Genomic DNA, 25,582 nt, shown 5'->3' on the forward strand with positions numbered 1-25,582 from the left:
GGTAAATTTCTGCTGTAAAATAGCTGAGAGAGGAATGTCAATGGGGCACGTTCAGTTACTGAATCCTAATATAATCCACGGTAATTTCTAGTTTCAAATCCTGAACATGGACTTTAACTGTCCCTGAGTCAGAGACTGAAACTTCACATTTTAACTGGGAAACTCCAGGAACAGAGTGCAGCGTGTCTGCTCGAGTCCCTGGGTTCAGCGTACACTGCGGAGAAATCATTAACAATTATAATCGATCGATAGCAGTGAACGTGGCCAATACAACTACAGGAAACTGTAAATGAAGGCGCTCATTATTGTTGGATCCGCCCTGTAGGTGAGAGCTTTCTGCCTTATTCCCCAGAGAGGTGTGATTAACTTGTGGTCATTGAGATGTTTGTGTTTTATCCACCACATTAATTGGATCAGTGTCAATGATGTAATGTGTTTGTTCAAGTGACTGTAAATAATAGCAATGATCAGGGATATAACTGTGTCATTGGAGACTTATCCCCTGTATAAATCAGGGCCCATTGGAACGGATCAGCTCGGTGTGTCTGCCGGAGCTGTGGGTTCCACTCCAACAGCAGTCACCGCTTCTCACGGAAATGGGATATCCAGTAATCTATCAGATAGAAGACATTTACTATACTGTCCTTGCAGCCGTTGGAGTTCCTGGTAAGCCTGTATCTTTGCTACTAATGGTGTAAATCGGTGTTAACTGTGCTGCTGCACTGGGTAATGTTTCACTCTCTCCATGTTTTACACAGCTGCCTGTTCATTTCAACCAGTGGAAGAATGAAATGTCCTCAATCTCTGCTCTTTCTGTCTTGTCGCAGCTGCAGTATATCTGTAATGATCTTTGTACATCCAGCCCTGGCATTGCTCTGGGATTATTATCTGTACTGAATCAGCTGCCTGGGCTAAGAGTATGTATTAGCTGTTATCAGTTTCATCTTGTGGAACTACCCTGTTCTGGAATATTTTTACCGCAAATGTTTTTTCAGTGATTAATAATGAGAAAGTTCACGGTGTCAGTGTTACAATGAGGGAGTGCAATGTATTCCCTCCCCGATAACATGGTTCAGTTTGACTGTGATTTCAATGTGTGCATTGGTTATCACTGTTATGAAATATTATTTCACTGTGTGTGTATGTGACGGCGCTCCAGAGGTCTGTCGACTGAACTAAGATTGCTGCTGTCTCTTTAACATCTCCTTCTCTCCTTCAGTGGCGATGGATTCACTGACTGTCACTGGACCTCATTGTAAAATGAAATGTTTTGAGGTTATGTTTTATAAGTTTGCACTGTATCTGTTGGAATCAATAGCCCTTCTATTGATCCGGAGCTTATAGATAGCAGCGGTGAGGTTGGAGTTGAGTTAATTGTACATTCCCGCCATCTAACGCTGTATTTTATAATTACCGGAGAAGGGACTTCAAGTTTTGTCAGCTCTGTCTGGAAGAGGCATTCGAGTCTGTCTCTTCCTTGCATTGCAGATGAAGTTAACTGTGCAGAGGAACAGGTGGCGAAATGAGTGCCCTGAATAAACATTAAACGGTTCACCATTGGACAAACTTACGCTGATAATACGATCACTGAGCAAGGAGCTGGTGAGCAGAATTTGGGCGTAGGATTTTAGGATTGAATCGGATATGAACATGAGCTTTGACAGAGAGATTACAGACAGTGTGGAAATATAGAGGAGGGATATAGAAAGAGAGAAGTAGAGAGTGCTTTGACAAAGCGAGCAATGACAGTGTGGAAATATAGAGGATGGATAGAGAAAGCGAGAGGGAGAGAGAGCTTTGAGAAAGAGAGCACAGACATTGTGGAAATATAGAGAAGGGATAGAGAAAGAAAGAGGGAGAGAGAGCTTTGACAAAGAGAGCACAGACAGTGTGGAATTATAGAGGAGGGGTAGAGAAAGAGAGAGGGAGAGAGAGCTGTGACAAAGAGTGCACTGACAGTGCAGAAATCTAGAGGAGGGATAGAGAAAGAGAGAGGGAGAGAGAGCTGTGACAAAGGGAGCACAGACAGTGCAGAAATATAGAGGAGGGATAGAGAAAGAGAGAGGGAGAGAGAGCTTTAACAAAGAGAACACAGACAGCGCAGAAATATAGAGGAGGGATAGAGAAAGAGAGAGGGAGAGAGAGCTTTAACAAAGAGAACACAGACAGCGCAGAAATATAGAGGAGGAATGGACAAAGAGAGAGGGAGAGAGAGCTTTGACAAGGAGGGCACAGAAAGTGCAGAAATATAGAGGAGGAATAGAGATAGAGAGAGCGAGGTAGAGCTTTGAAAAAGAGGGTATAGATATTGAAGAAATATAGAGGAGGAACTGAGAAAGAGAGAGGGAGAGAGAGCTTTGACAAAGAGGGCACAGACAGTGCAGAAATATAGAGGAGTAACTGAGAAAGAGAGAGGGAGAGAGAGCTTTGACAAAGAGAGCACAGACAGTGCAGAAATATAGAGTCGGGATAGAGAAAGAAAGAGGGAGAGAGAGCTTTGACAAAGAGAGCACAGACAGTGTGGAAATATAGAGGAGGGATAGAGAATGAGAGAGGGACAGAGGGCTTTGACAAAGAGGGCACAGACAGTGCAGAAATATAAAGGAGTAACTGAGAAAGAGAGAGGGAGAGAGAGCTTTGACAAAGAGAACACAGACAGTGTGGATATATAGAGGAGGTATAGAGAAAAAGAGAGTGAGAAGGCAAGAGAGAAGCAAATGTTAGAGTGAAAGTGATTGAGAGAGAGCTACTGAAACTTCAAGTATAATTATAAGTAAGAGATGTGTTATTAGGTTGTGGTCAAATTGGGAGAGATTATATTGTTGTGTGTTTGTCCGTCAGCACTTCAGTCTGTTTTGGTAAATATTATTTTTCCTTACGTTATGAATTATTATTGCACGTAATTCTATTGATTTAAATAATAGGATCCATGATTTATTGATCATAATGAGTTATTAAATCGTGGATTGTAAATGCTGTACATCAGTTGAATTCAATAAAAAATGAGGTTGAACTCATTTGAATTTGATGCAACTGATGTGCTGAGTAAAAATATTGATGACAATTTACACCAACGAACCGTTCACCGACACCGGTAACCACAGACATTACTGATTGAATGCATTAATTGAGTTGTGTTACTGAAATGTATGAATTAGATTTCCACTAACTCTGCTACCGTCTCTCCCTGTGAATGCCATCCTCTCCTCCGACTGCATTGAATCCTCTAGCTCCTCCTCCGTTGCTTCAGGTTGTAGGATTTCCCAAAACCTGTGCTCCTGACTCCCCTGCAGCTCCCACATGTCCTTTTCCTTTTCTCCGCTTCAATCTCACTCACTGGCTCGGCCTGCAGCTGCCTCTTTCAATCTGATCCAAATCCTCAAACACACCACAGCGGCTCTCGGCCGTTCCCGTTTAATGCCAGCCCCTGTCGGCTCTCTGAACCCAGAGCAACGAACCAGCTGCACCTCCACCTGTCCCCAAACCTTCCCGCTTGAATCACTTTCCCTCGGTCTGGAGATCAAATCCAGATTTAACACTTTGGATTCCGACTCTGTAAAACCCCTTTTCTCTTCCCCACCGGCAATGTGCCCTCAGTCAGCCCTTCCAGTGTATCCGGTGCTTATTCACTTTCTGTGTGGATTTCACAATTCATTCTCGATAATTGTGTTTTAAAAAATATTACTTGCTGGAAAGTGCTGCCCAGGTCCATGAATGAGTTTCCACTGTTCGATGCAGCAACAATTCTGGAAATTTCAGCCCAGATCCTGTCAAACTGCTGCTTGGGCTCCAGGCCTGATCAGTAATTTATCTGCTTCTTTTTCTCTCTCTTACAGTTAACGTGGTGGCGATTGTGATCCTGTCCCGAGGAAAGTGCGGTCTCTCCAAATGTATCACTCACTACCTGGTGGGAATGGCAGCGGCAGATCTCCTGGTCGTTATCACTGATCCCGTATTGAAGTGGATTGTTCTGATCTATTTCCCATTTTCATTCTTGAACATTACTCCTGTGTGCAGTCTCGTTGGCTTCTTGGGTTTTGCAACCACGGTGGTTTCTGTCTGGCTCACAGTCGCTTTCACCTTTGATCGGTTTGTGGCCATTTGTTGTGAGAAGCTGAAAACTAAATATTGCACCGAGAAAACTGCGGTCGTGGTTATCGGGACAGTGAGCATGCTCGGCTTTTTAGTGTCTGTCCCCTGGTACTTCAGATATGAACCTGCCTATATATTTCATAATGTTCCCTGGGAATGTTCCATTCAACCGAGCTTCTACACTTCCGTTGCATGGGGAGCATTTGAGTTGTTGCACCTCATTTTAACGCCTTGTGCACCGTTCTTCCTGATTTTGCTGCTCAATGCTCTGACGGTCAGACGTATTTTAGCGGCCAGTAGAGTCCGCAGGGGACTCCGGGGCCGCAGCAATGGAGAGAATCACAAGGACCCAGAGATGGAAAACCGAAAGAAATCCATTGTTTTACTCTTCAGCATAACCGGCAGCTTTATAATGTTGTGGGTGACCCAGGTTTTGTTTAACATTTACCGGCGAATTTCAGATATTCGGTTTTATTACTCCTTCACCGACCCTCGTTATATCACAGAACTGACAGCAACAATGCTTCAGCTTCTCAGTTCCTGCACCAACACGTGTATTTATGTCCTGACCCAGAATAAATTCAGAGAGGAGCTGAAGATCGCGGTGAAATACCCATTCAAGCGAATTGTTAAATTAATTAAACCATAGTTAGATAGATAGATAGATAGATAGATAGATAGATAGATAGATAGATAGATAGATAGATAGATAGATAGATAGGTAGATAGATAGATAGATAGACGGACAAATAGACAGATAAACATACATAAAGAGACAGGTGAAAAGTGAAAATGTGAGATAGCGTGAGCCCTAAAAAGAGAGAAAAGCAGAGGTCAGAACTGGGAACCTGAGAGAGAGACAGAATGGAAACGTAGAGAAACAGAGATTGAAAGTGATTGCCGAGCGTAGATTTGCGATATAACAAGCTAAAGAAAGCAAAAACAGCAAATAAGCAAAGATTACGAGATGGAGATGTTGAAATGGATACAAAAAGGAGCGAAAATGGAATAGAGAGAAAGAGGGAGAGTGGGAGAAATTAGACGTGTAGACACACTGAGAAGGCAGAGAGAGAAACCGGTAAAAGTTGAGGTGCCGAAAAATAGAAAGAGACAAATATAAGGAGATAAAATACACAGAAGAAAAGCAGAAACAGGAAAGGCACATGCACATGCATAAGAAAACATAGAACGTATAACACAGATTAAGGGAAAGAGAGGAGATTGTGAAAAGGGAAAGTTGTGTGAAGTTGTTAGACAAATTGAGAAAGAAACTGCGAGAGGCAGAGGGTAAGTTAAACAGGAATAATACAGACAAATAGCGAGATTAAAAGAGATACGTTAAACAAATATTCTGTTTCTGCCTTCACATTGGAAGACACAAAGAACAGACCTGAAATTTTCGGGAACCAAGGACCTATAGAGCGTGAGGAACGTAAAGTGATTAATATTAGTAAAGAGAAAATGCCAGAGAAATGAATGGGACTTAAAGCCGACAAATCTGCTGGACCTGATGGCCAACATAATAGGGTTGTGAAAGAGGTATCTGTAGATGTAGTATTGGTTTTGATCTTCCAGAAGTCCCTAGGTTCCAGAAAAATCCCCATGGATTGGACTGCAACAAAGGTAAACACAATGTAAAATAAAGGAGGGGGATTGGGCAGAAAACGGGGAACTGCCGTCTGTAGTTGGGAAGGGAAAAAATCTACTATTAAGGAAGATGTAACAGGGCACCTGGACAATCACAATGTGATTCGTTAGAGACAACACGGCTTTATGAAAGGGAAATGGTGTTTGACAAACCTATTAGCGTTTTTTCCAGGTGCAACTAGCAGGCTAAATAAGGCGGAACCAATGGATGTACAATTGGATTTTCAGAACCCATTCCATAAGATGCCACACAATAAGTTGTTAAACAATAATCGGGCTCATGGGATTGAGGGTACCATATTAGCACGAATTGCAGATTTGTCAACGGACAGAAAAGAGAGTAGGAATAAACGGGTCACTTTCATGTTGTCAGGGTGGAACTAGTGGAGCACGCAAGGAAGTGTGAAATTATCCACTTTGGTTGGAAGAATGGAAAAGCAGAAGACATTACATAAATCAACAGACTTGTAAATGTCGGATACAGAGGGATTTGTGTGTCCTGTTTCACGATTAACAGCAAGTTAATATTCAGGTACAGCGAGCTGTTAGGAAGGCAAATTAAATGTTCAGCATTATTTTAAGGGGCTTGCTTTATAAAATAAGGAGGTCTTGCTACAATTAAATAGGGCATCGGTGAGACCACACCTGGAGTACTGTGTACAGTTTAATCCACTTAATTAAGGAAGGATATACTTGCATTAGAGAGGGTGCAACAGAGGTTCAGTAGATTGATTCCTGGTATAAGAGGTCTGTTCTATGAGAAGATATTGAGTAGAGTGTGATTATATTATCTGGAGGTTTAGAAGAATGAGAGGTGATCTTATTGAAACGTATGAACTTCTTCGAGGGCTTGACAGGGGAGATGCTGAGGGGCTTTTCCCCTACTGGAGAGTATAGAACTAGGGGTCATGGACTCAGGATAAGGGATTGGACATTTAGGAATGAGATGAGTGGAAATTTCTTCACTCAGAATGTTGTGAATCTTTGGAAGTCTCTCCACCAGAGGACTTTGGATGCTCACTAATTGAGTATATTCAAAACTGAGATCGATAGATTTTTGGATATAAAGGGAATCAGGGGATGCATGAATAGGTTGGGAAAGTGGCTTTTGTCTAGCAGTTCAGCAATGAACCTACTAAATGATGGTGACTGCCCAAGGGGTCCTATGGCCTACTCCTGCTGCTCGTTCTTAATTGTTATGTTATTATAGGCAGAATAAGGCAATCAAAGCAAACTAGAGACACAGAAATAAACAATGCAGGAGATCTACAGACAGCAAATGAGACAAAGTGAGACTAAAATTTTGCGGCTACATTCTCGTCTGCAACTGAACAAGTTAATTAATTAAAAATGAATTTTTTAAAGTGGCTATTATATTTAGGTGTCTCAAAACACTTTACACAATGAATTACTTCTGAAGTGTGGCGATGGTTCTGTAGGAAAATGTTGAAATGAATATAGTTTCATGCTATGTGTCTGAACAGATACAAATAGTGTCTTTATCTTGATTTACGAATTTTGCATTATAGATTTAATTTTCCTTTTTGGTATCAATGCTAATGTTCGAGTGATGTGCAATTATTCGTAATGCAGTTATGTAGTCTACGAGCCAAAAATTACAATTGATTGTATAATCACGTTAAATACAGCTGAAGAACATGAGGGGACAAACAGAGACTTTTAGATAGGGCAGAGAGACAGAGAAGGAAAGAGGTAAAAAGAGAGACTGAAGAGAAAAAGAAAAGCACATACGATAAATGTACAGAAAGGACACAGAGTGTGTAAGAAAGAAATATATACTTGGATTAATATAACGCATATCACGACCACCGGACGCCCCAAAGCGCCTTACAGCCAATGACGTACGTTTTTTTGAAGTGTTCTCAGTGTTGAAATCTGGGAAATGCAGCAGCCAATTTGCACACAGCAAGCTCCCACAAACAGCAATGTGATGAGGACCAGATAATATGTTTTAAATAAAACGAGCAAACTGTTGCTTGATGGATAAATATTGGCCCCAGGACACCTGGGAGAACTCCCCTGCTCTTCTTTGAAAGAGCGCCATGGGATCTTTTACATGCACTTGAGAGGGCAGATGGGGACTCGGTTTAACATCGCATCGGAAAGATGGCACCTCTGACAGTGTAGCACTACCACAGCACAGCACTGGAGTGTCAGCCTAGACTTTGGAGCTTGAATCTCTGGAGTGGAACTTACACCTACAACCTTCTAACTCAGAGGCATACACTGTGGTACAAAGCAATGATGAAAATGAGTTACATAAGACAGACAGACCAGAGAGGGAGTGAAACGAGAGATGGAGCAAATGAGTTGCAGTAGAGAGAGAGATCAAGCAATGCACAAAGGGAGAAATGGAGAGACAGAACACACAGACAAAGGCACACAATCAGAGAGATCAATTGAGAAAAAAAGAGGAACGAGATAGAGATAAAGCTGAATGGAAAGATGGAACACAGAAAGAAAGATACGGAAGAGAAGGAAATAATGAGATAGAGAGGGAGAAATGAAAATATAAAATATCAGGGGTAGATGAAAAGGAGATGGTCTATAGAAAGTGAGAGAAAATAGTAAAAGAACGAAAGATAATGACAGAACAGCGAAATGGAATGAAAGACCATCGGGATGGTACAGAAAGACTGAGATGAAAATACAAACTGAACGAAGTAGAAAAGAGGAAGTGATGCAACAATTGAGTCGGAGATAGTCAGAGGGAGACGGAAAGAGATAGAAAGAGTTGTAGACCGGGAGGAAAGGTAAAAAAAGAGAGACAGGCAGAGATGAGAGAAACAGCCAGGGTGAGAGCAAGTGAAATGGAAAGAGGAGACAAAGAAGGCTGAGACAGAGGGGAGGCAATTGCAGTAATTGGCAAAAGAACCAGCGGAGAGACGAGAAGAATTGTTTTACACAGCGAGGTGTCATTGGGGGGGGGGGTTTCCTGGAATGCACTGCATGAATGATGGTGGAAGAAGATTCAATTGTAACTTTCAAAAGATAATTGGATAAGCATTTGAAGGGGAGAACATTGCAGGATTATGGGGAACGAGTAGGAGAGTGGAATGTCTTGGAGAGCTCGATTAAAGATATGATGGGCACAATAGCATTATTCTATTATATAAGATTCTAAGAAGACATGAAGCATGATAGAGATACAGAGTGAGACAGAGTGTGATAGAAAACAAAAAAGGGAAATAGAAGAGTGAAAAACAGATATTAAAGATACTTCAAGAAATAAGACAAAAAAAGACTGTGATTACCATATATGCACAGGGAGAGCGAGAAAATGAAAGACAGACAGCTACAAATAAAAAAGGCCGGCAGAGATAGAAATTAGATTAACACACATAAAGCACTAGAACATACATTTCACGCTCGCATTGTAATCAGCCTTGTGAGTGGGAGAGCAGACTGGCAGAAAAGCAGATAAAGCTAAGGGGTCAGTTAATGTGTTTTCTGGGAAAACAACGTTTTGGGACTAACTTTGACAGTTGTAAAGGTGACTCCTGGAGTCTGCACAATGAAGGCACCGAGTCTTGTGTAACTGACCCTGCCCATTTATTACTGTAGGAGGTTTCCAGTGTCAGAGCTGATCTGTGCAATGCGTAACTATCCCAGTGACCTGCTTTATTGTGTAATATATACAGATGTACTCTTAACCTGTGTTACAAAAATGGACAGCGTCACGCAGCACTGTAACAAAAAAATAAAGTGTTATAAATCTGCAGTAAAACCCAGAAAATGTTAGAGATACATAACAGGACAGAAAGAATAAAGTTTAACGTTTCGTGCAGGGCAATCGTCTTGCTAAGTGAAACATAGAGAAAAAGATAGATCTATCACACCATATATATACATGCGTGTGTGTGTGTGTGTGTGTGTGTGTGTGTGTGAGAGAGAGAGAGAGAGATAGAGAGAGAGAGAGAGAGAGAGAGAGTGAGAGAGGGAGAGAGAGAGAGACTTATAAACTTCCTTGAGGAGCAAAATGTATTGAGTAAAATCCAAATTGGGTACTTACCAAATTATGTAACATCGGATCATATCTTCACTCCACACACCCTAATTGGCAAACATGTTCACCAAAACAAAAGCAAAATTTTTGCCTGCATAATAGATTTCCAGAAGGCTTTCGATTCTATTTGGCACGATGGTCTATTCTTGAAACTTATTGAAAGTGGTGTAGGGGGAAAAACATATGATGTAATTAAATCAATGTATACAAACAATAAATGTGCAGTTAAAATTGGAGACAAATAAACAAAATACTTCTCAAGGGGTGTGGTGTGGCGCAGGTCTCGCCCATCTCACCGACACTCTTTAATATTTACATAAATGAATTGGCAAAACTATTTGGACGATCTACAGCACCTGGCCTCGCACTAGATGACTCAAAGGTTAAATTCCTCCTCTATGCAGATGACCTGGTCCTGCTCTCACCAACAGAGGAGTGTCCACAGCAGAACCTGGATCTGCTAGATTCGTTCTGTCAGACCTGGGCCCAGACAATAAACCCCCAACAAAACAAAGTTCTTGTGTTCCAGCAAAGATTCAGACATCAGGGACCCAGAATAAATTTCACACTAGGAACAACTAAAATTTAACAAACTACAAACTACACATACTTAGGCTTAAAAATCAGTTCTATGGGAAATTTTCATCTGGATGTGAATGAACTGAAAGAGAAAGCAAAAAGGGCTTTCTATGCCATTAAAATATCAATACAAATAGAAATCCCAATTGGCATTTGGCTCAAAAAATTTAAATCAGTCATTGAACCAATTGAACTCCCTGGCAGTGAGGTGTGTGGTCCGCTAACACAACAAGAATTAGCAAAATGGGACAAACACCCAATTGAGATCCTACATGCAGAATTCTGTAAAAGCATCCTCCGGACTCAGAGGAAAACCGCAAACAATGCATGCAGGGCAGAACTAGGCCAATATCCACTACTAATCAATATCCAAAAAAGAGCCACCAAATCTTGGAAACACCTAAAAATGAGCAACCCCCACTGCTATCGTTACGAAGCCCTGAAATGCCAAGAGAGGATCATAAAGAAGAGTCCCCTCAGTCAACTAGTCCTGGGACTCAGTGATGTAACTACTAACAGTACTAATAATAACCAGCTCCAGGACAGTGACATCGTAGCACAGAGAATTCGACCCAACACAATTGTCACTAAACAAAAGGAAAAATATCTGACCTATTGGACAGAAACAACAAAAACCCAAAACAAACTCGATTGCTCCTTGGCCCTAAACAGACATTACACCATGGCTGAATACCTGACCACGGTAAAAGATAGCAAATTGAGAAAAACCTTGACTATGTACAGACTTAGTTAGCATAGTCTGGCCATCGAAAAAGGCAGACACAGGCAGACCTGGCTGCCAAGAGAGGGCAGGATATGCTCTCACTGCAGTCAGGGAGTGGTGGAGACAGAGATGCACTTCCGCATAGCTTGGGGAAACTATCAGGGCAAAAGGGGGAATATCTACCCAAAATTCATAAAAATATGCCCTGAATTCAAAAATTTGAATGACGACCAAAAACTCCCATACTTATTAGAGGAAAAGAGAAATTGTGTAAATTAGCGGCACACTATGTTACAGCTTGCCATATGCAGAGAGACAACCATTAAACCTAAGAAAAAATTATATGCATATTATATGAGTGTATATTTATACACACAGGGATATATATGTTTATACACTGTATGGATAGATCTGCGTTTATGTGTTCCACCATAAATGTTTCTTTGGTGCTTTTGCAACATAAGATGTACTTTGTCATGCCAATAAAGCAATTTGAATTGAATTGAAATTGAGTGAGAGAGAGAGAGAGAGAGAGAGAGAGAGAATATGTTTGTGTGTTCTGATATATTTAAAATTACAAACCCAGGCAGGAACCATGAGTAGAGGGTATAACAGATTCCCACATGCATGAATCCTACACACAACAATAGCAAAAGAAGGGATTCCATACATAGAGCTCTCTGGATGACGAAAACCATAGAGATTAAAATTAAACAGAAAAAGGAAACTTTTGGTAAACTTGTATACACGTAGGGGGAGAGAGCAGATAAATGCATGGCTGGAAAGTTGGCGAGAGAGCTTCAGATTCATTGGACCTTGGGACCGCTTCTGGGAGATGAGCCCTTTGCAGGACTGACGGTTTGTACCTCAACAGAACCGGGACCAATGTTTTCGCTGAGGGTGGCGCCGAGTGAGCCGTTCCATAGTGCTGTTGGGGATGATTTAAACTAATTTGGCAGTGGGTCGGACACCAGGGTGTAAAATTAGGAAGGAGAAACAAGGTGCACAAAGTTTTGGGAGAGAAATATAGCACTCGAGTAAGAAATAGTACGTTATTAGAGAAGGTCAGACATTAAGAGAATATAAAAAGTTCTAAGATAGATTTACAGTGCATGTATGTAAACGCACAAAAAGTGGTGAGCTGTAGGCTCAAGTAGCCAAATTTGAAGATGATGCAGTAGCGATAACGCAGACCTGCAAAGAAAAGGGCGGGATTGTGTACTAAATATTCCTGGTTGTAAGATGCTCAGGCGTCCATCTTGCTGGTCTATCTAAAGACACCAACACTGCCCTTGTGACAATTTCCTCCACCAGCAGCAAAACATTATTTACCGCATCCTGCTCATAAGTCTGCTGGTCGGATCTTTGGTTCAATGAAGCAAGAGGAGGACGAGTGGTGGGAAGGGCATAGAGTAGTGAGAGTTCACATAACGAGGTCAGGAGACAGGATTAATGAAGGCTAATTTTTGGTGGTTGTGCTACCAGCTTGGTACGTCGTTAGACAGGATCTGGGGTCTGAGGCAGGTTCATCACACTATAGAGCTGATCCTGTCACATGTGCTCCAGTCCAGTGACATTGCACCACGTGCAGAGCCTTGCCATGTGACCCTGTCTTACCGCCAGTGTGCGGAGCCTGTGCTGGCTGCTGTGTGATTGTCTGCTGGCACCGTTTGTGCTGTCAGCAGGAGACTGGTTTCAGACCCTGGTTACGGTTCATCAGTTGTCATTACCGTGGGAAGGAGCTGGAGTTGGCAGCTGACACTGTGAGTGAATTTACTCCATCCAAATAGAGGAAAGGACAGAAACGCACAAATTAATATTAAAGTTATTTAATCAAATACTATTAATTACAAATATAGTGAACATGATTATAATCAGAGTTACAAGTAGTGCCCTATTCTATTCCAGGTACAGATTCTCGACTCAAACCAGCCGCTAGGACTGGTACGACTGTTGCCCATTATCTCTCGGCCTGTAATGGTTCCTCTCCTCCTTTGGTAAGCACCATTATCACTTCCAGTGCGACGAGGGTGTAGCGGGTGAACACCGAGGGGCAAGCACAACAGCCTCCACCCCAAGTTGCGGAGTACCAATGCACAATAGCTCTGCACACATCTGACTACTCACTTCAGCCATGACAACTTAAATTAGTATGGCACTCCGCATATACAGAGAGATGGCACAGAATATTGTGTATATGGCAGGGGCACCCACTGGGGCAAGCATGTGAGAAACATTGTAAATGGTATAGCGTGTTGAGCACTGAGTGAGGGAGAAGGTTATTGAGGAGGGTTTTTGAGGCAGGGTATATGGGGACTAGTTGAGGGCTGGAGTTCCAGATGCTGTGGGCGCAGTTCCTTGAGGAACATCTTGCGATGGTGGAGCAGGAGCAGCGGTTGCTGAGGAATAATGCAGTGCCACAGGAGCGCAGCGAGAAGTGGAGAGCCCGCATTGGGAATGATCGCTGTAGGAGATCGCTGTGGTTGGATGGAAGTCAGACACAATGCGATTGGAGGGGGTGGGCAACGATCTACATATCAACTCACAGGAGCACAGGGGGGGAGTGGAACATCGCATGAAGGCACAACACGGGACTGACTTTTTTTCATTTCAAGATGGGTACTGTGGAATTCTGGTTACGGTTTAGTTTGTGAAGCTGTTGTGGGGAGAATGGTAAGGAGAGCGCTGGAGACTTTGGACATCGAAGTGATGAAGGTTGAATAATGGTTTTGGCAGCGGTGGGTGAGCAGGCAATGTATTGGTGGTGATCTATAACAGGCTGGTAATGGATTGGGAGTGGGGTGAGGAAGCTTTTTTCTGGGTCGAGCAGGACACAAAGGTTCCACACTAATGGACTTATCATGAGCTTGCTTTGGGTTGACTGATAAAGTCAATGCTGCTATTGCGATGGTGCTCGTGGGAGTAATAGAGGACAGCATCAGTCTGCCTGACATTAATCTGGAGCGAATGTTGGCTCAGCGAGATTTCACGGTTGGACAAGCAGTTGAGAGTGGCAACACTCTGGGGTCATTTAAGGAGGCGTAGGGAGTCGCTGGCTACCTGTCACAGAGGGATATCATGTGTCTGGGGACAAAGGACAATGCCCCGGATTGCATCATATAAGGGAAGGAGGAGGAATTGTCGGATGTGATTCAGGCCCCTGAATTCCATTACTATTCATTTGGAGAATCGTTGTCCCGAGTTGCAAAGCTGGCGAAAAGGGTGGAGACACGTGACGCTGTCCCTCCATCCCTAGAATTCCCAAAGCTTCCCCTGGGATAGTGGTGGAGTATCTGTGCTCAGAACATGCGTAGTCATTGTAAAGGCAGGAGAATGAGGCAGATGGGCCGAACGATGTCTCCCAGTTGTTGTTTCTCCAGGTGGTGGCAACACTTTGAAGTGTGCATTAGGAATCTGTCATCAGCCCTTGTGGCTGGTCCCCTCTGAGCGGAGGTTCTGAGCGGGACTGGAAATAAAGCTGACTAAACAGGTAGGCTACAATTTCTCAACACAGGAATCTGGTACATATTTGAGGATGTCTAAAAACAACCGTCAGATGCCTCCAGCCCCAGGATGGTGTTAGGTTGTTGTGATCGTACTCACACTTTATTATCACAGAAAAAACAAACACAGAATCTCTCGAGTGGAGCAGTTTCCATTTACTGAGCAAGCACACCGAGGATTTAAGCTGCGGGAGAGAAAGTGAGACCCAGACTCACTGACAGAAGCAGCGGTGAGGGGGAAAATAAACACAGGAATTGATGTCATAGGAGAGGTGGTAACAGATTGGTTGTCAATGGTTGTATCGATTTCCTGTCAATTCAGATTCCGCTCTGGTAAGCGTCATAGTTTTTTTTACTTGACTAATGTTGTTTAGACTTTAATTTAGGGCAAATGGGAATACTAAATGTTTTGTTAATGTATCAAATAAATAGAGGCTTGGCAGGGCAGCTCAGTCCCATGGAGTGCACATCCTGTCACAAGCAAGAACCCCTGGATGCTTCTCCTAGCCTGGACGACAACGTGAATGGGAAGTGCCTCCAGTTACAGCAGGTCGAGTTCCCGGTTTCGGATCGTGAGCGGCAGTTGGGGACACTGCAGTTCTTTCGCAAGGCTGAGAACTTGTGGATAGCACGTTTCAGGAGGTGGTCATCTCCCAGCTTATTAGTGTGCAGGCAGAGATGAAATGTGTAAATGGCAAACAGAGGAGGAGGACCAGGCAGGTAGGGCAGGAATCCCCTGAGCGCATCTCGCTCGGTAACCGATTTTCAGCTCTGCCTAATGGTGAGGTCGATGGATGTCACTGAACAGCTGAAGGACATTCTGAGGGAGGACGGTGAGCAGCCAGAGGCCTTAGTCCATATCGGTAACAACATAATAAGTAGAACGACGGATGAAGTCCTGCAGGCAGCTTTTAGGGAGCAAGAATAGACTAAAAAGCAGGTCTTTAAAGATAGCAATCCCCGGGTTACTCCAGGTGCCACGTGCCAGTGAGTACAGAGAGAGTCTAGTAGATCAGATGATTGTGTGGCTGGAGAGACGTTGCAGGAGCGAGGGCTTTAGATTTCTGAGGCATTGGGAATTACTGGTCAGTGAGCATAACATCAGCGGTAGTGAAATAATTGGGGAAAAAAGTCTGAGGGATGCAATTATTCTCCACAGGGAGAGGCAAGAATCAATCAAGTATAGCCAGCATGGCTTTGTCAGTGGGAGATCATGTCTAACCAATTTGATTGAATTTTTCGTGGGGTTGACTAGATGCATGGATGAGGGTAGTGCAGTGGATGTAGTCTACATGGACTTCAGTAAGGCTTTTGATAAAGTCTCGCATGGGAGACTGGTCAAGAAGGTAAGAGCCCATGGGATCCAGGGCAATTAGGCACATTGGATCCAAAATTGGATTAGTGGCAGGAGGCAAATTGTAATGGTCGAAGGTTGTATTAGTGACTGGAAGAATGTGTCCAGTGCTATACCGCAGGGATCGGTGCTGGGTCCTTTGCTGTTTGTAGTGTACATTAATGATTTAGATATGAATGTATAATTCTTCATTAAGATGGAGAGTGAAGTTGTTGCCTCAGAGACCAGGGTCCTGAATTTAAATAAAGGAAACTAAGATGGTATGAGGTGCGCGTTGGGTAGGATTGATTGGGGAATGTCACTCAAATGGTTGACGGTGGATCGGCAATGGCAAACATTCAAAGATCGCATGGATGAACTACAGAATTTGTTAATCCCAGTTTGGCATAAAAATAAAACAAAAAAGGTGATTCAACCGTGGTGAACAAGGGAAATTAGAGATAGCATAAGAACCAAGGAGAGGGCAGAAAAAGTAGCCAGAAAAAGCAGTAAACCTGAGGATTGGGAGCAACTTAGGTTTCAACAAAGGAGGGGAAGGGATTAATTAAGAGGGGGGAAATAGAGTGTGAGAGTTAGGTTGCAGCGAACATTAAAACTGACTGTAAAAGCTGTTGTAGATATGTGAGGAGAAAAAGTTTGGTGAAGTCAAGCGTAGGTCCCTTGCATTCAGAATCAGGGGAATTTATAATGGAGAACAAAAAAATGGCGGGCCAGTTAAATACATACTTTGTTCTATCTTCACAAAGGAGGACACAAATAACCTCCTAGAGATGTCACGGAGCATAGGGTCTAATGAAAGGAAGGAAATGATAGAAATCAGTATTTGTAGGGAAATGGTGTTAGAGAAATTGACAAGATTGAAGGCCGATAAATCCCCAGGGCCTGATAATCGACATCCTAGGGTATTTGAGGATGTGGCCCTAGAAATAGTAGATGCATTGCTGGTCAGCTTCCAAAATTCAATAGATTCTGGAACATTACCCATGGATTGGAGAGTAGCTAATGTTAACCCACTGTTCAAAAAGTGTGGTAGAGAGAAAACGGGGAATTACAGACTGGTAAGCCTGACATCGGTAGTGGGGAAAATGATAGAGTCCAATATAAATGATGTAATAGCAGAGCACTTGGAAAACAGTGACTGTTTCGGACAAAGTCAACATGGATTTACAAAAGTTAAATCGTGCTTGACTAATCTACTGGAATTTTTGAGGATGTAACTGGTAAAATAGACAAGGGAGAACCAGTGGATGTGGTGAAAGTGGAATTTCAATAGGCTTTTGATAAGGTCCTGCATAAGAGATTAGCGTGTAAATTTAAAGCACATGGAATTGGGGGCAAGGTATTGACTTGGATAGAGAACTGGTTGGCAGACAGAAAGCAAAGAGCTGGAATAAATGGCTCTTTTTCCGAGTTGCAGGCAGTGATTAGTGGGGTATTGAACGGATCTGTCCTTGGACCCCAGCTATTCGCAATATATGTTAATGACCTGGACGATGGAACTAGATGTAATATCTCCATGTTTGCAGATGACACAAAGATGGGTGGGCGTGTGTGCTATGAGGATGATGCTGCGAAACTCCAGTATGGTTTGGACAGGTTGGTTGATTGGGCAGAAGCATGGCAGATGCAATATAACGTGGATAAATGCGAGGTTACCCACGATGGTGTCAAAAACAAGAAAGCATATTATTATCTGAATGGCAATAGATTGGGAGAAGGCAAGTGCAACGAGACCTGGGCGTCCTTGTGCACCAGTCGCTGAAGGGAAGCATGCAGGTGCAGCAGGCGGGTAAGAAGGCAAATGGTATGTGGGCCTTCATAGCGAGAAGGTTTTGAGTACAGGAACAAGGATGTCTTGCTGCAGTTGTACTGGGCCTTGGTGAGATCACATCTTGAGTATTGTGTGCGGTTTGTTCGCCTAATCTGAGGAAGGATGTTCTTGCCATGGAAGGAGTGCAGTGAAGATTCTCCAGGCTGATAGCTGGGATGGCAAGAATGAAGTATGAGGAGAGATTGGGTCGATTGGGTTTGTACTCGCTGGACTATGGAAGAATGAGAGGCGATCTCATTGAAAATTATGAAATTCTAACAGGACTAGACAAATTACATGCAGAATGGATGTTCCCGATGGACAGGTAGTCAAGATCCAGGGGTCACAATCTAAGGATAATAGGTAAGCCATTTAGGACAGAGATGCGAAGGAATTTCTTCACCCAGAGACTGGTGAACCTGTGGAATGATCTACAGCAGAAGTCAATAGGGGCCAATTCATTAAATATATTCAAGAAGGATTTGGATATATTTCTTGAGGCTAAAGGGAGCAAGGGATATGGGGAGAAAGCAGGGACAGTGTACTGAATTTGAAAGATCAGCCCTGATCGTATTGAATGGCGGAGAAGTGTCGAGGGGTCGAATGGCCTACTCCTGCTCCTACCTTTTATATTTCTATTTAGCAGGTATGATCATTAAGTTCGCAGATGACACGAATATTGGGGGAGTGGTAAATAGCGAGGAGAGAAGCCTGAGGCTACAGGACGTTATTGAAGGTTTGCTTAGATGGGAAGAAGAGAGGCAAATGGAATTTAACCCTTTAAAGTGTGAAGTGATGCATTTAGGGAGGACTAACAAGGCAACGGAATACACAGTGAATGGTAGGACCCTAGGAAGGATAGAGGATCAGAGAGATCTTGGTCTGCATGTACATTGATACCGAAAGGAAGCAGGACATTTTGATAAGATTTTTAAAATTCATGTAGGATACTTGCCTTCATTACTCGAGGCATCGAATATAAGTGAAGTTATGATGGAGCTTTATAAAACGTTGGTTAGGCCACAGCTGGAATACTGTGTGCAGTTATGGTCACTGCACTTTGGGAAGGATGTGATTGCATTGGAGAGGGTGCAGTGGAGATTCACCAGGATGTTACATGGGCTGAGGTGCTGCTGCTATGAAGAGAGACTGGAGAGGCTGGGGTTGATTTCCTTAGAGCAGGGAAGGCTGATGCGGTACCTGATTGAGGTGTATAAAATTATGAATGGCATAGATTGGGTAGATAGAAAGGAACTTTTCCCCTAGTAGAGGGGTCAATATCCAGGGGGTTTAGATTCAATGTAAGGGGCAGGAGGTTTAGAGGGGATTTGAGGAAATGCTTTTTCTCCCAGAGCGTGGTTGGAATCTGGAACTCATTGCCTGAAAGGGTGGTAGAGGCAGGAACCCTCACAAGATTCATGAAGCAGCATTTAAGTGGGCACTTGAAACGCCATAGCATACAAGGCTACGGGCCAAGTGCTGGGAATGGGATTAGAACAGATGGGGCTTGATGGCCGACGCGGACACCATTGTCCGATGGGCCACTTTCTGTGCTGCATAACTCTATGATTATAAGACCGTTTCTGGTGCTAGTCGAACCTGTACGAGCCGGACGGTTGACACCTCAACAGAGCCGCTTCAAATATTTTCGCGAGGGAATGGGGGCGGGTCGGGGGTGGGGGGTGTGTCCTGGTTTGCTCGTGCTGTTGGGGAGGGTTTGAACTAGCTCGGCAGGGCGATGGGAACCTGAGATTATTTTCAGAAGGGAGAGAAGCAAAGCTGGAAATTGCGGTAGAAAATTAGTTTAGCGAGTTGGGAAAGCAGAGGAAACAAGGGCTAGCAAATAGACAACAAGGCAGTTTGGCAAGGCTGAATGTTATATACTTCAAGGAAAGGAGTCTAGGAAATAAAGGAGATGAGCTCTTGGCACAAATAGACAGGTGGGTGTATAATAAGAAAGCCATTACTGACGCATGGCAGAAAGATGGGTAGTAATGGCATACTGGTCGCAGGATTTTCAAGCGAGATAGAGAGGCAGTGAGAACATCAACGGTGGGTGCCATATTGATTAAAGAGTCAATTTCAGTTGTGTGGAGTTGTGATATTTTGGGAAGATCATCAAATGATGCCACATCGGTTGAACTAACTAACAAACAAGGGTCAATCAGACTGCTGGGTGTATGCTATAGAACGCCAAAGAGTCCGATGGAGTTAACAGAGCAAATTTGTATGCAACTTTCTGACAAGTGCAAAAATATTAGGCAATAATAGTGGGGGATTTCAATTACACCAATATTAAATGGGATACTACCAGTGTAAAACGTATAGAAGGCACAGACTTCCTAAATGGTATTCTAGAGAACCATTTTAGCCAATACGTAGCAAACACAAAAGGAGGGGGCGCAGTTCTCGATTTAGTTTTAGTGAAAATAGCTGGCCAGGTGGAAGGATTATTAGGTGGAGAGCATTTTTGTAATGGTGATCATAATTCATTTAGTTTTTGCATAATTACGGATAAGGACAAATAAAAAACATGGGGAAAGGCTTCTAAGTTAAAGTGCAGTTTTGGTTTCCATATTGAAGAAAAGATATACTTGCTCTCGAGGCAGTTCAGAGAAGGTTCACTCGGTTGATTCCGGAGATGAGGGGGTTGACATATGAGGAAAGGTTGAGTAGGTTGGGACTCTACACATTGGAGTTCAGAAGAATGAGAGGCGATCTTATCAAAACATAAAAGATTGTGAGGGGGCTTGATCGGGTGGATGCGGTGAGGATGTTTCCACTGAAGGATGAGTTTAGAACTAATCCTTGAATAAGGGGCTGCCCTTTCAAAACTGAGATGAGGAGAAAATTCTTCACTTAGAGGGTAGTAAATCTATGGAATTTGCTACCCCAGAGAGCTGTGGAAGCTGCAACATTAAATACATTTAAAATGGAGATAGACATTTTCCTAGCAGATTAGGGAATTGGGGGTTATGGGGAGAGGGCAGGGAAGCGGATGTGAGTCTAGATTCCGATCAGCCATGATCCTCTTGAATGGTGGAGCAGGCCCGAGGGGCCGTGTGGATACTCCTGCTCCTATTTCTTATGTTCTAAGGCCAATTTTACTAGGCTGAGAAGTGATTTAGCAAAAGTAGACTAGAAACAGTTACTTGATGGTAAATCAGTGTCAGACCGGTGATGGCATTCAAGAGGGAGATAAATGGAGTTTAGGGTAAACATGTTCCCCGAAGGAACTGCCCAAATTAGAGCCCCCTAGATGACAAGGTGCATACAGGGTAAGGTAAGGCAAAAAAAGGGAAGCCTATAGCAGATACCCTAAGTTCAAATCTGCAGAAAGCCAAGAAGAATTTAGAAAATATAGGGTGAAATTAAGAAGGAAATTAGGAAAGCAGAAGTGGGCATGAAATAATACTGGTAGAATCAAAGAATACACAAAGATCTTTTATAATTACATAAAACTTAAAGGATAATTGGAAAGATAGTCGGGCCTATCCGGGAACAAAGTGGTGATCTATGTGTGGAGGCGGAGGAGACATTAAAGTGTTGAGCAGCCTTGTATTAAGGGGTTGAGCGTCGTTGGTATTAGATAAGTCGCCAGGTCCAGATGAAATATATCAGAGGCTATTAAAAGAAGCAAGTGAGGAAATTGCGGTGGCTTTGACCATAATTTCACAATCCTACCTGGCTGCAGGAATAGTGCCACAGAATAAAAGAACGGCTAACTTTGTACCATTATTTAAAAAGGGAGGAAGGGATAAAACATGCAATTACAGGCCAGTTAGTTTAACCGTGGTGGTGGGCAAATTACTGGAATCAATTCTGAAGGACAGTATAAACCTTCATTTAGAAAGACACAGATTAATCAAGAACAGTCAGCATGGTTTTTTTAAGGGAAGATCGTGTCCGAATTACCAGATTGAATTCTATGAGGAGGTAACATGGAGGCTCTGTGAGGGCAGTGCGTTTCATGTTGTCCAGATGGCTTATAGCAAGACTTTTCACAAGATCCCGGTTGGCAGGCTGATCCAAAAATAAAAAGCCCACGGGATCCAAGGGAGAGTGGCAAATTAGATTCAATATTGGGTGAGTGGCAGGAAGCAAAGCGTAATCGTTGAGGGGTGTTTGTGCGACTGGTAAGCTGTTTCTAGTGGTGTTCCACAGGGCTCATTGCTCGGTCCCTTATTTTTGTGGTATATATTAATGATTTAGTTAGAACTAAAGTGGGCTGGATAAAGAAATTTGCAGATGACACAGAAATTGGCTGTGTGGTTGACCGTGAGGAGGAAAGCTTTAGACTGCAGGAAGATATCGACAAACTGGTCAGTTAGGCAGAAAGGTGGCAAATGGAATTGAGTCCGGAAAAGTGTGAGGCAATGCATTTGCGGATGGGCAACAAGGCAAGGGAATAGGCAAGTAATGGAAGGATACAGAGAGGTGTGGAGGAACAGAGCGAGCTTGGCGTATATGTACACAGATCCTGAAAGGCAGTAGGACACGTTGAAAAAGTAGTTAAAAAGTCTTATTGAATGTTTTCCTCTATTAGCCGATGCATAGAATATAAGAGCAGGAAAGTTGTGCTAGTACTGTATACAATACTCATTCGGCCACAGCTTGATACTGCGTGCAGTTCTGGTCACCCTATTACAGGAAGAATGTGACTACACTAGAGTCTGTGCAGCGGAGTTTTACGAGGATGTTGCGTTGACTGGAAAAAAATAGCTATGAGGAAAGATTGAATAGGCTGGGGTTGTTTCCCTTAAAACAGAGGAGGCTCAGGGGAGGTTTGTTTGAGATGTACAATATTATGAGCAGCCTAGATAGTGTGGATGGGATTGAGCTCTTTCAGTTAGTAGAGGGGACAAGACCCAGGGGGCATACATTTCAAGGAGTTGGTAAAAGAATAAGAGGGTGCTGAGGAAAACGTTTTCCACCCAGAGGGTGGTGCGAAGTTGGAACTCACTGCCTGAAAGGTTGGTAGAGTGAGAAACCCTCATCACATTTAAAAAGCACTTGATTATGCACTTGAAGAGCCATAACCTACAGGGCTACGGAACTAGTGGTAGTAGGTGTGATTAGGCTGGTTAGCACGGACACGTTGGGCCGAATGGTCTCCTTAGGTTTGTATTTGTTTCTATAATTCTACGATTCTATGATTTTCGAGGCAAACATGTGTGTATTCTGTAATGTCAATCCCAGACAGCCAGCTGCCCAGAGGTGAATGAATTCATAACCTCACTTTAACAGGTTAGGAAACTGAATCTTGAATTAGGGCAATTGATGGGCTGGTGGCAGGAAAATGACCATGAAACAAGCGGGAGGTCGTAAAAAGTCAACTGGATAATTAATCTCCTTCAGGGAAGAGAATGATAGTATACAGTATGGGGTGAATTGTCACACCGCCGGGTGGAAAACGGGCAGTAGAGATTTGGAGACCCATTTCTCAACCCTCCTGATTTGTGTTGCCAGTGATTAGTGTCTAATAATCCAACGTTGTCACGTTGGACTTTTCAACATTCCAAACCATATTGCGTTCCAGCATGTAAAAATAACTCAGTGTTGTTGCTTTAATTTTGGGGACCACCTCAATTCCTCCCAGCCTCTCTTTCTGCTCTCATTGCCTCCACGCTTCCGGGAATGATCTTCTGCGAAGTGGAGCAAGAGACTCAGTTGCTTTTCTTACAGCTCTCAAGTCTCAACGCAGGGAACACTAGAACATGGAGAGAGCCGCCATGTTAATGCTATTTGGTGAGTCGTGAACAATTTTATACCTAAATTACTGGATTCCGGGTCTGTGAGATAAATGAATGGGCAAATATAAGTGGGAAACTGGGACTGAGTCCGGTGGTCTCCGATCTCCGGTAGCTCAGTGGCTTAAAGCAGCTCCTAGTTTGGTGTGGACCACTTTAGATTGGGAACCTTTCGGAGCGGTTCCATGCTGGTGCTGAATTCTCCATGTGTAACATTGAAAGATTGCAAGTGGTATCGATTTTCGGGAGAGGTGGTGGGTTCAGTGCGTACATAGAAGTAGAGAGAGTGCTCGCTGCTGATCTTTAACTCGTGGCCCCGTTGTACAGCGTTGATTAGTGGATATCCACTGAGGACACTGATGTTTACACCTTCTGTAATCAACCGTTCATGGACACACAGCGTCTGGGCTCAGACATGGAAATTGTCCACTATAGGCGAGGGCAAAACAGAAAAGCCACGCCCTTACAACCGTATTCCAGAGTGAGTCGCCTCCTTCACAAAGGAAAGGGGAAAGATTAGACTAATTGAACTGAGGCGGTTAAGTTTATGTCTGATAAAGCAAAATATCAGCTAATGAGATTTGAGGTTTCACAAAGGTGTTCAGTTGAACTAAAAGTTCTTCTGTCGATTCGGTAACACATGGTAATTTGTGGAACAGAACAGAAAGGTGTCCAGTGGACAAAGGAAAATCCTTTCCAGCCGACACAGATACGATGGGCCGAATGGCCTCCTGTGTCGTACACTTCTATGATTCTATGGTTCAGGAGCGTTGGAGAGAGAAGGAGGAGAAACATATTAACACAGTGGATACTCCAGTAAATATATTTTTAGCTCTGCCGTTGGTCCTAAGAAACTATTATTTCTGTGAGCAGATTAGTTCCTCTTTCTTTAAACAAAAGCTCCTTCGAGTTGAAACCGCAGCCATCAGTTTTCATACCTAACTGCTGCTCCTGTTCTCTTCTGTATTGATCATTTCCCCTTTGTTTACTTATTTTTCGTTCTCTTTTCGATCTTGCATCTCAATTTAAGGTACTTTTTGATATCTGTGAGCGTGTGTGTACTGTCTGTACAAGTAAATCATTCTGATGAATATTTCAGGCAGCGTTCAGGTCTAGGAATTTATTTTAACTCCACTTCCACATTCAATGTGCAGGAGCTGAGCACCTCACTGAGATATAGATCTGCACAGTGGGCGGAGTCTAATGTTCTTCAACAAATACAGTGCTGCAGCTGCCGTTTGTGCACAGAATTTGATCTTAAACTTAATGTTTTTCAATCTCAATTCCCACCGTTAATGCCTCCAACCATTCCATAAAGAACCTTCCAAGCTAGACTTGCCAAAATGTTATGTGGTATGGTCGCATGTGGGGCTCTGTAAAGATGCTCAGTGTTTTCGAACACCCACTGCCCTGTTGCTTCCCTTTGTGTTTCAGTGCTGGTTTCACCCAGTCACAAAATGGACCGCTTTTTTACCTGCACATCATTTAACGTTTATTTTTCCTTTAAGCCCAAAGGCCGATCTTGCTCCTAGCCATGAATTATTATAATTGTTCACAAACGGTCTTCTGAATAGACCTTATTCAGTTAGAATCTTGGAATCTTACATTGCAGAAGGAGGCCCTTCCGCATATCGTGTCTGTGTCGGGTCTTTGAGAGATCTGTCCAATTTAGTCCAATCCTCGATCTTTTAACCCATAATCATGAAAATTAGTGCTCTTCAAGTACATGTTCATTGACCTCATGAAATTTCCCATGGAAGCTGATTCCACCACCCTTTCAGGTGCTGCTCCAACTGAGCTGTAACCTGTGATTTGTATATGTTTAGCATGACTTCCTTGTTCTTGTATTCAGTGCCTCATTTTTAGAAGCCAGTTATCCCATACACGTGTTTTACTGCCTTATCAATTTGACCTGTCACTTTCAATGATTTGTGAGCATGTACTCCAGGTTCTGTCTTCTCTTTCACCACCTAACATTAGTGCCATTTAATTTATACTGCCTATCCATGGTTTTTCTCCCAAAGTGCTTCACTGCACAATTAGCCGCAGTAGATTGCACCTGACATATTTCTGCCCATTTCACCACTCTGAGTGTA

The 25,582-nt window shown here is 43.1% G+C and overlaps 1 protein-coding gene across 1 annotated transcript; it reads left to right on the forward strand.

The window, feature by feature from the left end:
- The first annotated feature begins 581 nt into the window (after positions 1-581).
- Positions 582-4,741, forward strand: LOC147087208 (putative G protein-coupled receptor 139). The gene is made up of 2 exons (XM_085978090.1): positions 582-666; positions 3,837-4,741. The coding sequence occupies exons 1-2, from the start codon at positions 597-599 to the stop codon at positions 4,739-4,741; spliced, it is 975 nt and encodes a 324-aa protein (XP_085834216.1). The 5' UTR covers positions 582-596.
- The last annotated feature ends 20,841 nt before the right edge of the window (positions 4,742-25,582 follow it).

This window comes from Somniosus microcephalus, unplaced genomic scaffold (assembly GCF_052327205.1).
Source record: "Somniosus microcephalus isolate GS21.2 unplaced genomic scaffold, FLI_Smic_1.0 unresolved_chr6, whole genome shotgun sequence".
NCBI lineage: Eukaryota > Metazoa > Chordata > Chondrichthyes > Squaliformes > Somniosidae > Somniosus > Somniosus microcephalus.

Bases quoted from the DNA above. Each gene is read 5' to 3' on its own strand.
- LOC147087208 (XM_085978090.1), top strand. From the start codon at position 597: ATGGGATATCCAGTAATCTATCAGATAGAAGACATTTACTATACTGTC. The intron at 667-3,836 runs GTAAGCCTGTAT...TCTCTCTTACAG, and splicing joins TGCAGCCGTTGGAGTTCCTG to TTAACGTGGTGGCGATTGTG.